At 40.8% G+C, this 12,357-nt stretch overlaps 2 protein-coding genes across 2 annotated transcripts; both read right to left on the bottom strand.

The window, feature by feature from the left end:
• Window positions 1-780: 780 nt before the first annotated feature.
• Window positions 781-6,377, bottom strand: tgm5l (transglutaminase 5, like). The gene is made up of 14 exons (XM_061069143.1): window positions 6,371-6,377; window positions 6,010-6,192; window positions 5,689-5,922; window positions 5,312-5,430; window positions 4,537-4,665; window positions 3,971-4,148; window positions 3,676-3,811; window positions 3,475-3,578; window positions 3,131-3,370; window positions 2,949-3,011; window positions 2,637-2,846; window positions 2,004-2,161; window positions 1,397-1,533; window positions 781-934 (listed from the first exon to the last, which is right to left on the bottom strand). Exons 1-14 carry the CDS (start codon window positions 6,375-6,377, stop codon window positions 781-783), a joined length of 2,052 nt encoding a protein of 683 aa, XP_060925126.1.
• Window positions 6,378-8,654: 2,277 nt separating this feature from the next.
• Window positions 8,655-10,958, bottom strand: pxmp4 (peroxisomal membrane protein 4). Its single transcript, XM_061070158.1, has 4 exons — window positions 10,829-10,958; window positions 10,584-10,646; window positions 9,936-10,134; window positions 8,655-9,848 (listed from the first exon to the last, which is right to left on the bottom strand). The coding sequence occupies exons 1-4, from the start codon at window positions 10,945-10,947 to the stop codon at window positions 9,585-9,587; spliced, it is 645 nt and encodes a 214-aa protein (XP_060926141.1). The 5' UTR covers window positions 10,948-10,958; the 3' UTR covers window positions 8,655-9,584.
• Window positions 10,959-12,357: the final 1,399 nt, after the last annotated feature.

The raw sequence follows: 12,357 nt of genomic DNA, 5'->3' as shown, positions 1-12,357 counted from the left end.
TGTTTTAATTCTTCTTTTCTGTCCTTGTTTAATTGTTTAATTTCCCAATAACCTGTTTGTAATATAGATGAACTGGTATGGTTGTGCATGTGCCGATTACACTGCCTGTCAGCTTAGCTATGATCTGTATATAAAGCTTTATTGTCGATTTGTTTTGACAGAGTGAAAAATAGATTAATAAAGATAAATTAATTGTATTGTGGTGGAACGGCGAGTTGAGTTTCATTTGAATTCACTCAATATAAAGACAAATAAAACATAAGACAAACAAATGAGTGAATCATTAATAATCATGATTTGCATTATATGTAACTGTCAAAGGATTTAAAAAACGGGCACTGACCCGAAATGAACTTTTTCTTTTTTGAGTAAAAGTCTCCCTCTTCAGGGGATAAAGAGAACTACAATAATAGTAATCAACATTGATAGATTTGGCTTCTACACAAAACATTTCACACATCATGTACTTAAACAAATTCATTTTGCTTTATTTTGATAAAAAAAAGTACAATATTACATTTTAATCTTAATCTTTTTCAATTTCAAGTAAAGATGGAGATTTTTCAACTATCAGTGTTGATTGTCGTGGCTCAAGCACAAAAATAAATAAATATCAATATCATGAATATAAATAACATTAACATTATATACACAGCAACAGGAAAGCATGAGGACGGCAGCAGGATGTGTTTTGTTTGTTACAAACTGGATGAGATGTTTCTGAGGCACAAAACAGTGATGTCACATATGTGAGAATCTTGCCCAAACACAGGATTTGATCTAAGCTCTGTTGACAGAGACCATCTTGAAGCCCCTGATAGTGGAGTTGATGTTGATCAGCGACAGGTTCGCCTGCAGCATCCTCATTCCCACCATGCTGGGGGTGAAAGTGATGCGTTGCTCTACTTTCCCTCCTGGATGCAGCGGCAGCATCCTGCAGGAAGAGACAGAAGATGAACATTAAGTACTTTTACTGTGGAACTGCCCAAACCGGTTCCTGTGTTCCCTGATTTGTTTTCACCTGCTTGAACCTGACTTCATTGAACCACTTCACATGGTGACAGCCAAGTTAAGCTCATTTTCCCATTGTTAAACTTTATACACACATTGTAGCTAACTGTCAGGTTATATTTTCGCAGCTCATAAAACAACAGTGCCTGCAAATAATTATAGGTCTGGATTTGGATTGAGCACTGAACAAACACATAAGCAGAAGAACACAACACGCCCACATTCCATCAGCATGGACAGCCTGTCCTGCCATGTTCTGCCCGGTGACACTCCTTTTTGGTTACTGTTCCTTTCATTATTCTCTTTTATTTGTTTAAGCCACTTGTGATGTGTTTCTACAACAGTAAACATTCAACCCACAAAAACCAGCTCTCGTCATTCTTACCTGAAGTTAATCTTGCCCTGGACGAGCCCGGCCCCGGCGATGGTGAGCACTCCGCTCACCATGTGAGAAAACGGGTTAGTGAAGGTCACCACAGCCGTGTGCTCCTTGTTCGGCACAATGGAGTCTTCATCTGAGATCTGTTGGACACGTGTGTTTTAGTGAAGCTTGAGAATCCCCTTAAACTAGCCCTGAAATCACCTTAAAGTGAGAAAATATCCCGTATATACTAGATATGCTTTTTGATTGAAGATATATAATTAGGTTTTCGTAAACAGAATATTGAAGTTTTTGAAATTTTAAAACCACAAATGCGCATTTTTTTCTGCTCCTGCACCATCACATAAATTAGTTAATGTTCTAGATGTTTTTTGAATGAACATTATCATTTAAATTAGCATTATTTATTTAATATTTATTAAGTTCTTTGTTGAAATTCATTATAGACCTCGTGAAAGTTTGATCAACTATTTGCTGTGTTGCATGGAGAGAAATTAAATGTTGAATAAATATCTGGTGGTATTCTCTTAATCCCTTAACGTAAGTGAATTTAACATCTAAATTTAAGCAAAAACTGGTGAAGCAAAAAATCCAAATCTCCTCAAAGTACCTGTATGTTGAGCTGTGGGCTGGAGATGTTGAACTCCTCTGTGGCCAGAACCCGCTTGTCACTGGCCCTGTCCTCCAGGACCACTGCCAGGTTGATGAGGTTGTCCCCCACCACGTCCTCATACTGGGCCGGGAGGATCTGATGCGTCAGAGTCTTGACTGCAAAGAGTGGGCGGAGACGGTGAGTGAGTGAAATTCATCATCTACTAAATCCACAAACGTCTGTGGGATATATATCTTGTGAACTGTTGATCTAATCGACTTCATACTCATCATGTCTATTATAAACTGGCCAAGAAAGTGCAGTGCCGAGTTCGAACATGTCTTTTTGCATTTTCTAACTTCCCTCTGCATCATAAACTGTTTATAAAAAGCTCTGCACTCAACGTCCAGCACAAAAAGAATAAGAAAAGTGAGAGTGTGTAGTAGCACTGTTGTGAGGAGGACTCACTAATAAGGAGGAATCATTCTAGAGTAGCTCCGGATCATTAACTCAGGCCAAGAGAACAGCCCATTCCAAACAGGCAGGTTTGGAATGGGCACTTTTTACAATTTTACAATAAATTCTGAAAAGCACGATAATGCTTCATAATTGATAAATCTGAGTTTATAGTCGAGTGAGAAGTAGATCTACCTTCCATGGGTGCCAGCTGTATGAGGCCCTGCATTTGCCAGAATGTGTCCGAGGGGCTGTGGTTGTATTCCTTGGCCTGAGCGTTGAGATGCATTGTCATGGTCTTGGCAACGCGTTGTTTGTTCATGACTTTCACGGTGAAGCTGATCGGCTCGCCGGCCACCGGAGCCTTGTCCAGGTTCAGGGAGACGAACACTCCTCTGGACGAGTCTGTGGAATAAATGCGACGAAATCCAAAGGGTGAGACCATGTGTGATTGAACAACTGATAACTCGGATTAACGTATAAACAAATTGGAAAATAGAAACGTACCTCTCCTCAATGTTGAGTCGTCTGATGTCCCGGAGCTTCTGGATGAGATTGTGGAAGTCGGACCTGTTTGGTAAAGATAAACAGATAATGTGAGCAGAGTGGGAATGATGGATTGAAGTGAACACAAGGCCACTTCTCTAAATCAGCTATAGGGAGCATTTATAAAAGTGTCTGGATCTTACTTTTGATGAATTTGTAGTCTCCTGTGATTCTCTGCATTCTGGGGAACCCAACAGCTTTGGTGCAGGTGAGGGATCCCACTTTCTCTGTGTCTTTGTTGAGGCCCACCACCCGGCCCTGGCTCACGATGATGGTGTGCACGTCGGCGTTGACCTCGGCGCAGACGAAGGGGACGTCGTAGAGCAGGTCCGTGCGCCGGTCCTTGATCGCTTTGACTGGAGATGGACCGCAGCAGAACACTCCTGGGGTGAAGGGAGAGCCCGGGGAAGAAAACAAGAGGGTTGTGTTAGAAGGAGGTCAGTTGGTGGGATTTCATGTTATATGATCGAGAATGTTTCCCACACACCTCCACTCCTGTTCTGAGGAGTCGGGTCCAGAACCTGCCAACCGTCCATATCAACTCCAATGTCCGGACGAGTCATCCAGCACTCCACCCAGACGTGGAAGTTCCTGTCAACGGCGGGGGAAAAAGAAGATTTCACTGAGCATTGAATTGCTATCATAATTGTTGTTGTTTGTAATTTTTGTGTTATGATTTTTTACTGACCATATGCTGTCATTGCTGTGTTTCAGCTTCTCCCCCTTCTCGCTGTAGTACTCCTCGATCGTCAGGTTGCCGTTGGTGTCGTGAGCGGAGTTGAAGTTCGTCACCACACGACAAGGAATGCCAAGAACTCTCATGACTGAAAGACGTAATCAGAGAAGGGAACACACACACGTTACACACTGATGATGGTATCTGACATTGCACAATGGAAAAAAAAAACAATGACCCAGCGAGACATCAGACGTGACAGATGTTTTAATTTCAAGCGTCTGTACATTCTGGGTGATGTAACTACCTGTGCACATGACGGCTGCAAACACCCAGCACTGCCCGTACTTGACTGGGCTGTAGCTGGACTGGGCCCACTGCCTCAGGATGTCACCGCTCCCAGTCCACACGGACGGGTTCAGTCCGTCCTTGAAGTCCCCGGACCAGTTCCCTTTCAGGACGCCGCGGTCGTCTTCACAGTTGATCTGAACATGGAACAGAGAGAGGAGACACGTGTCATTAACCTTATCCGTGCACTTTCAGTTCCCATGAGATTGAAAAGCAAGTCTGGGCACCTCGCTCTGACATGGTTGACATCTGACATTGCTCAGTTTGCCAATTGCAGTTTAATAACAACTCTCACTGACTGTTGTGTTTGGTAATTGCCTCATCTCTGCATGCGACATCTAATGATCCAGAACTTCGTGTTCATTTTTAGCAAAATCTGGCAAAAACACTGTCCCACCTCAGGCCGTAACTTGTTTTTAATAAGCAGGTTTCAGGAGAGATTTCTCATGTTGTCATGCAAAGTGAATGAAAGCACGGATCAAGCAGAGCAGCAGCAGGAGGAGGAGATATGAGTTGTTCCCTCACCATGGCAGACACCACCCGGCTGATGTACACGGGGTTGTTCCTCTTCAAGTAGTCTCCTCTCCTGTTGTGCTGGTGCTGGGGACTGACCTGCAGCAGATTCAGACACGCCTCCAGAACCCCAGGCTCGTACTGCATAGGGAGGAAGAGAGAAAGGATTCGATTAAATTCACTGCGACACACAAATGGCTTAAAACAGGTTTATAAGACATTATTATTTAGAGAAAGAAAAATAACTGATTGGAAAGAAATAAACTAGAAACCACAGCAGCAGCATTAATCATAACACTGAACAAATAAACCTTTTTCCATGGTTTAGAACCAAAGGCTGCAAACTTTAAGCATTCAAATTAATCAAACATTACATCCTGTCATCATCCGTCCAACAGAACCTTTTCATTTCATTTACTATCGTCATATTAGGAGCAATACAGAAGAAAATGTGATTTAATATTTCTTCATTCACACAATTCACACAATTCACACAATTCACACAATTCACACAACCTTTTGTCCTCAGGGTTGTTTTTGTATTGTTGTTGATGAAAGTCAAGATTTGTGATTTTGTGTTACCTAAAATGTGTATTGTATTTAAACCCCTTGTTTAATCCCTCTTATATTCTGATGGAGTTGAAGCCAACCAAGACTAAAACAAATTTAGAAATATTCAGAGGCATTTTTTATTCAATAATACAGCGCTGGGTTATCATTAGTAAAGAATGTTAGGAGTTTTTTTCATAAAAAAAGAAAATCTGTTGAAAAGATCATATTTCCATACCTGATCAAATGACCACGGCATCGACACAAGGTTCATAGTCGTCCCCATGAACAGCAACCCAGAGTCGTTCTGGACATATTCCTCTTTCTGGTCCTCAAAGGGAATGTACACCGAGTCTTCTGCAGGAAATAAAGCAGACATTCAGCTCATCGTAGTGATTTCACATTTTAAATCTTTATCCTCTTCTCTCAGGTTAGAATCACTGAAGGGGTTGCACAGTCCAGCACTAAACTATATCTTTAAAAAAAACATGTCTGGTTTTATTAGATAACTGCGGCTGCCCTGGTGAGTCTGGTTAGGGTTAAGTATAAAGGGTTTAGGGAGAATGGGATTTCAACAGCTACCCATCCAAAACACTTTTTCATGCCTTCACTTACCAGGGCACCAGGGATTGCAGACCAGGATGAATTTGCCGTAGGTGCGCGCCCGCTTGCTGCCCTGAGAGAACAGACTCAGCTGGAATCCGTAGAGACCAACTGGGGCCGTGGAAGGAGAGGAGATGTAGATGGAGACATTCTGAGGGTCCAGGTTGTCCTGGTCCATATAAGCTTTCCACTTGGTTGAGGACACCTTATTGCAGAAAGTGACCGGCATGATCACATACAGGCGGCCTGAAGGAGAAAAGAGAGGAAGATTTAATGAGTCCAGACACCTACAGAGCCGTAATCCAATTAGAATTCAATGTAGGTCTAGTTTACCCAGCATGACTTTGACCCTGAGAGAGTCGGTCGTGTGGTTGAAGGGTCGGCCCCCCAGCTGCAGACTGATCCTGAAGGTGGCTCCTCTCCGCACCACCAGGGACTTGGAGCTGCTGAAGCCGTCGGTCTTGTGTCTCTGCAGGTTTTCTGATCTTTCCAGATCGACATCTTTGATGATTATGTCTGCAAATCAAGAGAGACGATTGGTGAAATTGCTCCAGAAAAAATGCATTTGCCTATCAAATGGCACACAACCTAAAAACTTCTCTCTATCACAGATGACTAGCATGAATAAAAAAAGTTGAATAAGTTGAATAATAAAAGAGTAAAAGGGTAAGAGGAAAAGAGAGTCGAATCTCACCTTCCATTTGCTAGTGTGTCTTTCGGAGCAGTGGTTGAGTGCGTGTGTCCCTTGAGTTGCCATCCACAGCCTTATAAAGCCTTGCCACACCCCTGGTATTTGTAACCAAGGCCCTGGAGGCATGTAGCACAAAGCAGGCGCCACGCGATGGAACACCGCTCCTTGGCGTGTTCATTCCAGATGTTCAGATTCATGCGTAAGGACGTCCTTGGTCGTGAGTAATCAGACCAGCCCAGTTTGACAGGGTTTTGATCTGAAGTTCTGAACGAGCTGTTGCACAATTCTGTGTGAAATTGCACCGGGGTCAGATGGTTTCTACTGTAACCTCAAACAGTGACTGTGTTGTTTATTTATCCGTGTTTTGAATCCGTCATTTTCCATTGACTAAGTTCAGTGTTTAATAAAAGTTTAACTGTACATACTGCTATTGTCTATAAATTGACTTGAAATATTTTACATCCATTCGCTTTCTCAGAGTATTCGTCAACTCCTCCTTGTAGATTTCTGTGGAACTGCACAGGTTCAGGAGAAAGTCAGATCTCCTGTGAGTAATCACACCCGAACAAGATCAATGAAAGATCATGGATCTGGAGTTGATTACATTCGTTTGCTGGACAAGCCTGTGTTGTGAGTGATGAAAGAGCTTGAGTCCGATTACAGTAGCAACATGTCACACAATGTCTAAAGCTGAAATCTACAGAAGATTTTATATAAACAGATGTTTGTGTTTTACAAAATCTCTGATGAAATATGGATCGAGACCATCAGGCAAAACGTCATCGCTCCTAATTACACTCAATTGGTAAGATAATGAGAATTGATGGAACACTTGAGAATTCTTTTCATAGAACAGGAATATAGACATGAACAATCTTGTTGGCTCAACCTTTCTCTCTCTACCCCCCCCCCCCCACACACACACACACACACACACACACACACACACACACACACACTCTTTAATCAGCAGTGACTGCCCTTGAAACTTAGACACCGTGACTTCTGCCCCAGATCAGTGTGTGTAGGAGTTCTCTTATTCCCATTAATTGACTTGCCACCTCTGTACAGTGGAATCATGTCCAGTCACCTGCTGATCACGCCTGGTATGTACAATATGGGAGAGTCATTTTTTCTGAATGAATATTGACTTATTGTCACGACAGGAGCTGCTGTCTGTTCTATCTTCTGGTTTCTACCTGGTGTCTTCATATCATCAGAGTTAAATATAAGAACTTGAATAGATAAGATGTATAGATATATAAGACCATTCTACAGTTACAATAAATAAAGTTTCAATTTGGTCTATGGATCATTTTAGGACTTTTAGGATCTAGCAGCCGGTCAGACAACTTTGATTAAGACTGAAATATAAAACTATTGGATGGACTGTCCCTCAATTTCATCCAGACATGTGTGGTACCTAGATAATGAAGCCGTATGACTTTGGTGATGCTGAAGCTGTCTCTGCTATGTCTCTCCAGGTATCCAGATGTTCAATTAAAGACGTTAAGACAAATTTAAGAGAAGTAATTGTTCCTGAAGTCAACCTCCAAACTTGAGTTACACTTATTCAATCTAACACTAGTTTCCCTTAGGGCTAGAACAAAATAAATGGGGTAACACATTTTAAAAGCAGTTTCAGAGACTCACACTTTTAGCTCATTTAAATTCCAATGACCACTTGCTGAAACAGTACCTGCATTCTTTAACAAACCACAAAGTAAAAGTCATGTCTTCCATGTTTTATTTATGTCAAATTATGACAGTAAAAGTATTAATTTAATGTATCCACTCGCAATCAAAAACATTATATATAGCAAATTCTTTTAATTTAAGTTTGCATAACATCAGTTTAGACCCTGGATGGATGGAGGGATGGAATGACTTCAGTATGGGACATTTTTAGAAAGTAAGTTGCAGTTCAATCAATTTACATAGTTGAATTTGCAGATGTGACGATGAACCCTTTGAACACAGAAGTAAACTGAAGACATGTGACGACAACACTTTTATTCAGCCCTCATTGAACATTGGAGGACACACCTTCCCCTTTGGAACTAACATAAACGTTTGCTTATGTATTAGAAAAGTATCCAGTATTTCTGGTGGAGGTGCAGCAGGGAGGAGCTTGACGTCTGAACAAACATTCAAACATTCCAGCAGAGTAGATACACAACAGAGCAAACACACAACATGTGAGTCATGTGCTCACCTGCAGTACTTCCGGCGGTCGTCCTAACAAGCTGCACACTTTGCAGAAAAATACACTCGGTGCTAAACTTGAAAAGCTTCTGTTTTCAGTTTTTATTTATTGTGTATTGCGTAATTTCAGTTGTCACAACAAATTGCATTAAAACATCTTTTACCTTTGACTCTGCAGCAGTTGATTTTATGGATCTGGGCTGTTTGTCAACAACAAACTGACACAAATAACCAATCAGCCGCAGGGAAAACGCTTCGGACAAAGACATGGACACGTAAAGCTGGTTCGGCCTAATATCAAAGACACTTTAATGTGCGGACGTGCTTCAGCTCCACATTCGGCTAAAAACAAATCATGAACAATGACACAAGAACATAAATAGGTTGGCGAATCATAAAACTCACAATCATACAAAACACGAATCAACTAATAATTGAAAGAAGGCAACATTCAACATCACTGGAATATTAGTAAGTACTAGTAATGACACATGAGAATGTTATTCATCATCTGCAGGACTGTGATGCTTTCTGGTCTTAACCAAGAAAAATATATCTCAACTACAACTACAAGAGCAGAATGAGAAAAACAAAGTATATCAGTTATACTGCTACTGGCCCAGTTTATTTCAGAGATGATTAAAAGATCGCTTACTTATTAAAAAGCTCTTAAAAGTCGTGGTACTATCTACTGATTAGACTTATCTTCAAACTTTTCAATTGGGCTTTTGATCAAATTTTACTGATTCATTTACAGGTATATACTTTTAATCTATGTTAAATATCTGGATTGTTTTCATATTAATATTCTACTTTTCCATTTCTGGTTTTACTCACCTCAATACATAATTTATTGCACACTTAATATTATGAATTTATAACTTGTGTTTCCTTCCAAATTATGAAGGAATTTCCTCAGCTCCTCATTTGCTGTATTTATTCATACCACAGTGGTTTATACTGTTCTGCGGCGAGCTTTAATCATATTCAAAATAAAAAGCTAGTTTCACTTTTAAGCCGCTGTCCTGGGTTTATTATAAACAAGGAAGTCGGTGATGTCGTGCCACACGTTGCTGTCGTGGTAGAGGTAGTTCATGGAGGACTGCAGTGAGGGCTGCAGGGTGTGGGGGTGGTACTCAAACAGCCACAGGACGACGCCCCACACCAGCGTGGCGAAGAGCGGGAAGGGGTCGCGTTTGGGCTGCGGCACGATTCCTTTCTCCACGGCCAGACGAGACAGGGCGAACAGGATCCTGGACAGCAGGTACATGTTGATCTGAGGAACATTGAATAAATCGGTTACAGACTTTGGTTTGGAAAGATTCTGCAGAAACAGAGGGTTTTTTCTGGAGGCGTGTCAAACCTGGCTGTTGATGCTGTTGTTGCTGCCAAACACCAACCAGCCGCCGGCACACGCTGCCAGAAAGGAGTGGGACTGTAAACTCTTCCCCTGGATCCTCTGCTGCAGGGTCTGAAGTCCTTTGTATGTGAACACGAAGCACGCCAGGTTACGCGAGTGGGTGTAGGTGGCCTTCAAGATGGCTCTGAGCTTGTCCTTCAAACTATGGATGGCAAGAGAAGATACACATAGATTCAGATTCAGATTTAGACAAATTTACTGATCAAGAGGACACAAATTTTCAGCTTAACCTATTCACGATCACACACACAACATCCAATATGATACAGGTCAACAAAGAGTGGTCAGCGAAGGTCATCAAGATAAAGATAAGATAAGAATATATATATATATATAGCAACATGCAATACATAAGTGTGAGAAATATAGAAAAGTATGAATGTAAATAAACGTATATATAGTGTACAGACAGGAAAAATATGTGCAGAATGAAAATAAATAAAGAATATATGATAAGGGGGTAAAATAAGTAGCAATAAACGACAATATAGCTACTTTAATAATCCTAAGGGTAAGTTGGGGCATTGATCACACCTCAGGGTCATGTTGTGTTGATAAGAAACTGTGATTTACAAACACAGTGAATCATACCTGCCACTTCTGAAGAGGAATGTCATCACCAGGGCGTGAGGGGCTCGGATCTTTGCTCCATACCTGAGAAACACACACATTTACACAAAGTTACCAAACTGTCATGAAGAGTCAACAATCTGTTCCCTGGAGCTGCTGATGTTCCCTGTCAGCTCGCAGCTGATTGGTCCACAGACACACTACAGATCTTTAATTTAACTTTCTACTGAACTGAGCTTATTGTTTTTTATAACGAGTTCACTCACACGACTCCGTTCCGGAATCCCTTCAGAACAGCCAGAGCCGCTTTGTGTTTCTCCTGCTGCAGCAGGTTGTTGACGGTGAACAGCAGAGTTCTCACCAGGTCCGACCCGGCAGCCGCCATCGTTTCTGACGGACAGGACACGGTGTGGCACACAAGCGACGTGTCACAGAGAATGGTGTCCGTGGTGCTGCACCGCGGTGAAGGTTCCTACGGAGTAACTCCAGCTAAAAACCAAACTAGATTTAAAATGAGTTTAAAACGGTTTCATGCTATAAGATTTTTGTTTTATGTTATTAAATTTTTTTGCATTATTAAAAATATTTTAAATAAATCCACATTTATCAAAACACAACACTTGAGAACACTTTTACAGTTTAAATGGTTTGAGAAATAATATAATTTGAAACAGGTCATGCTTTGGAAAATTATTCTTTCATTAATGATAAAACACAGGTGGAATATTTCAGTGAGCAATTTCTACTTAATGTTTGTCTGGTGGTGCAGCTATAGAGCAATGCTTCATAAAGCCATTAGTCATTCAATTATTGCATGTGAATGTGTGGACATATACATGTGAGACCAAGAGGTAACGTGCAGACACATTTTGTGACACATTTCAGAGAAATGTACGGGAGATTAAAAACAGATTACAAGAGTCTGAGCAGACGTTTCAGAAAAGAAAAGATGCCTCATGTCTTATTTAAGATATCAACATGTTGACACTCCCAAGTTTGGATGGTGTGTTCAGCGGCTACTGATCCTGCAAGTTTGAAGAAGACTGTTAATAAAATAACATCCTCTACTTGAGGTGAATGTAACAACACCACAAAGTAGAAGCTCAGAAGTGAACTTAAGTAGAAATACAGAATCAGCTAAATTTATTTAGGATATCAAGAAGTAGATGAATTTAAGTGGAATGCTTGTTTCTGTATTCAACTTGGTCTGAAGGCAAAGTTCTGAACAGACAGTTAAGCTTACTGGAGATTATAGCATCTGGTTGGATGGGAGCTGTTTCTATAATATTTGCAACTTTTTGATGTGCAAAGTATTGAATATTGTTGTTGAACAAATGTCAAATGAGTAAATGATTCCCTCTAACCAGTTTTCAGGAGCTCTTACAGCACCACCTGCAATTTGTTTTTGCAGCCTCCATTAACCTTTTCAGAACTACTATTTTTCCACCAATAGTTTGTTTTCCTCTCCACAGGCGCCAAAGTGCTGCTCATTGTTGGATCTGTTGGTTTCTCTATCATTTTTAAGAACTCGACCTTTACATGTTATGATTTGGCACCTTAAATTGTATTCAATATTTCCTTAACATCTGCTGACCTTTTATTCTTTATTCATTTGTTTTTTATTGCCATGTATGTTTTGAAGAACTTTGTTTAGATAAGTGCTAAACAAGTTAAATTACTAGTAGTGCCCTGTATATTTCGACAAAAAAACATTAGAAATCACAAGTCATAATTTAAAAAGATTTATTAAGCATACATAGTCATCTTTGAGTTCACGTTGGGAAAGTTTTCAGAG

Source organism: Limanda limanda, chromosome 4 (genome assembly GCF_963576545.1).
Source record: "Limanda limanda chromosome 4, fLimLim1.1, whole genome shotgun sequence".
In the NCBI taxonomy this organism is placed as follows: domain Eukaryota; kingdom Metazoa; phylum Chordata; class Actinopteri; order Pleuronectiformes; family Pleuronectidae; genus Limanda; species Limanda limanda.
The sequence above is the reverse complement of the archived record's forward strand: the minus strand, read 5'-3'. Positions and strand labels throughout refer to the sequence as shown.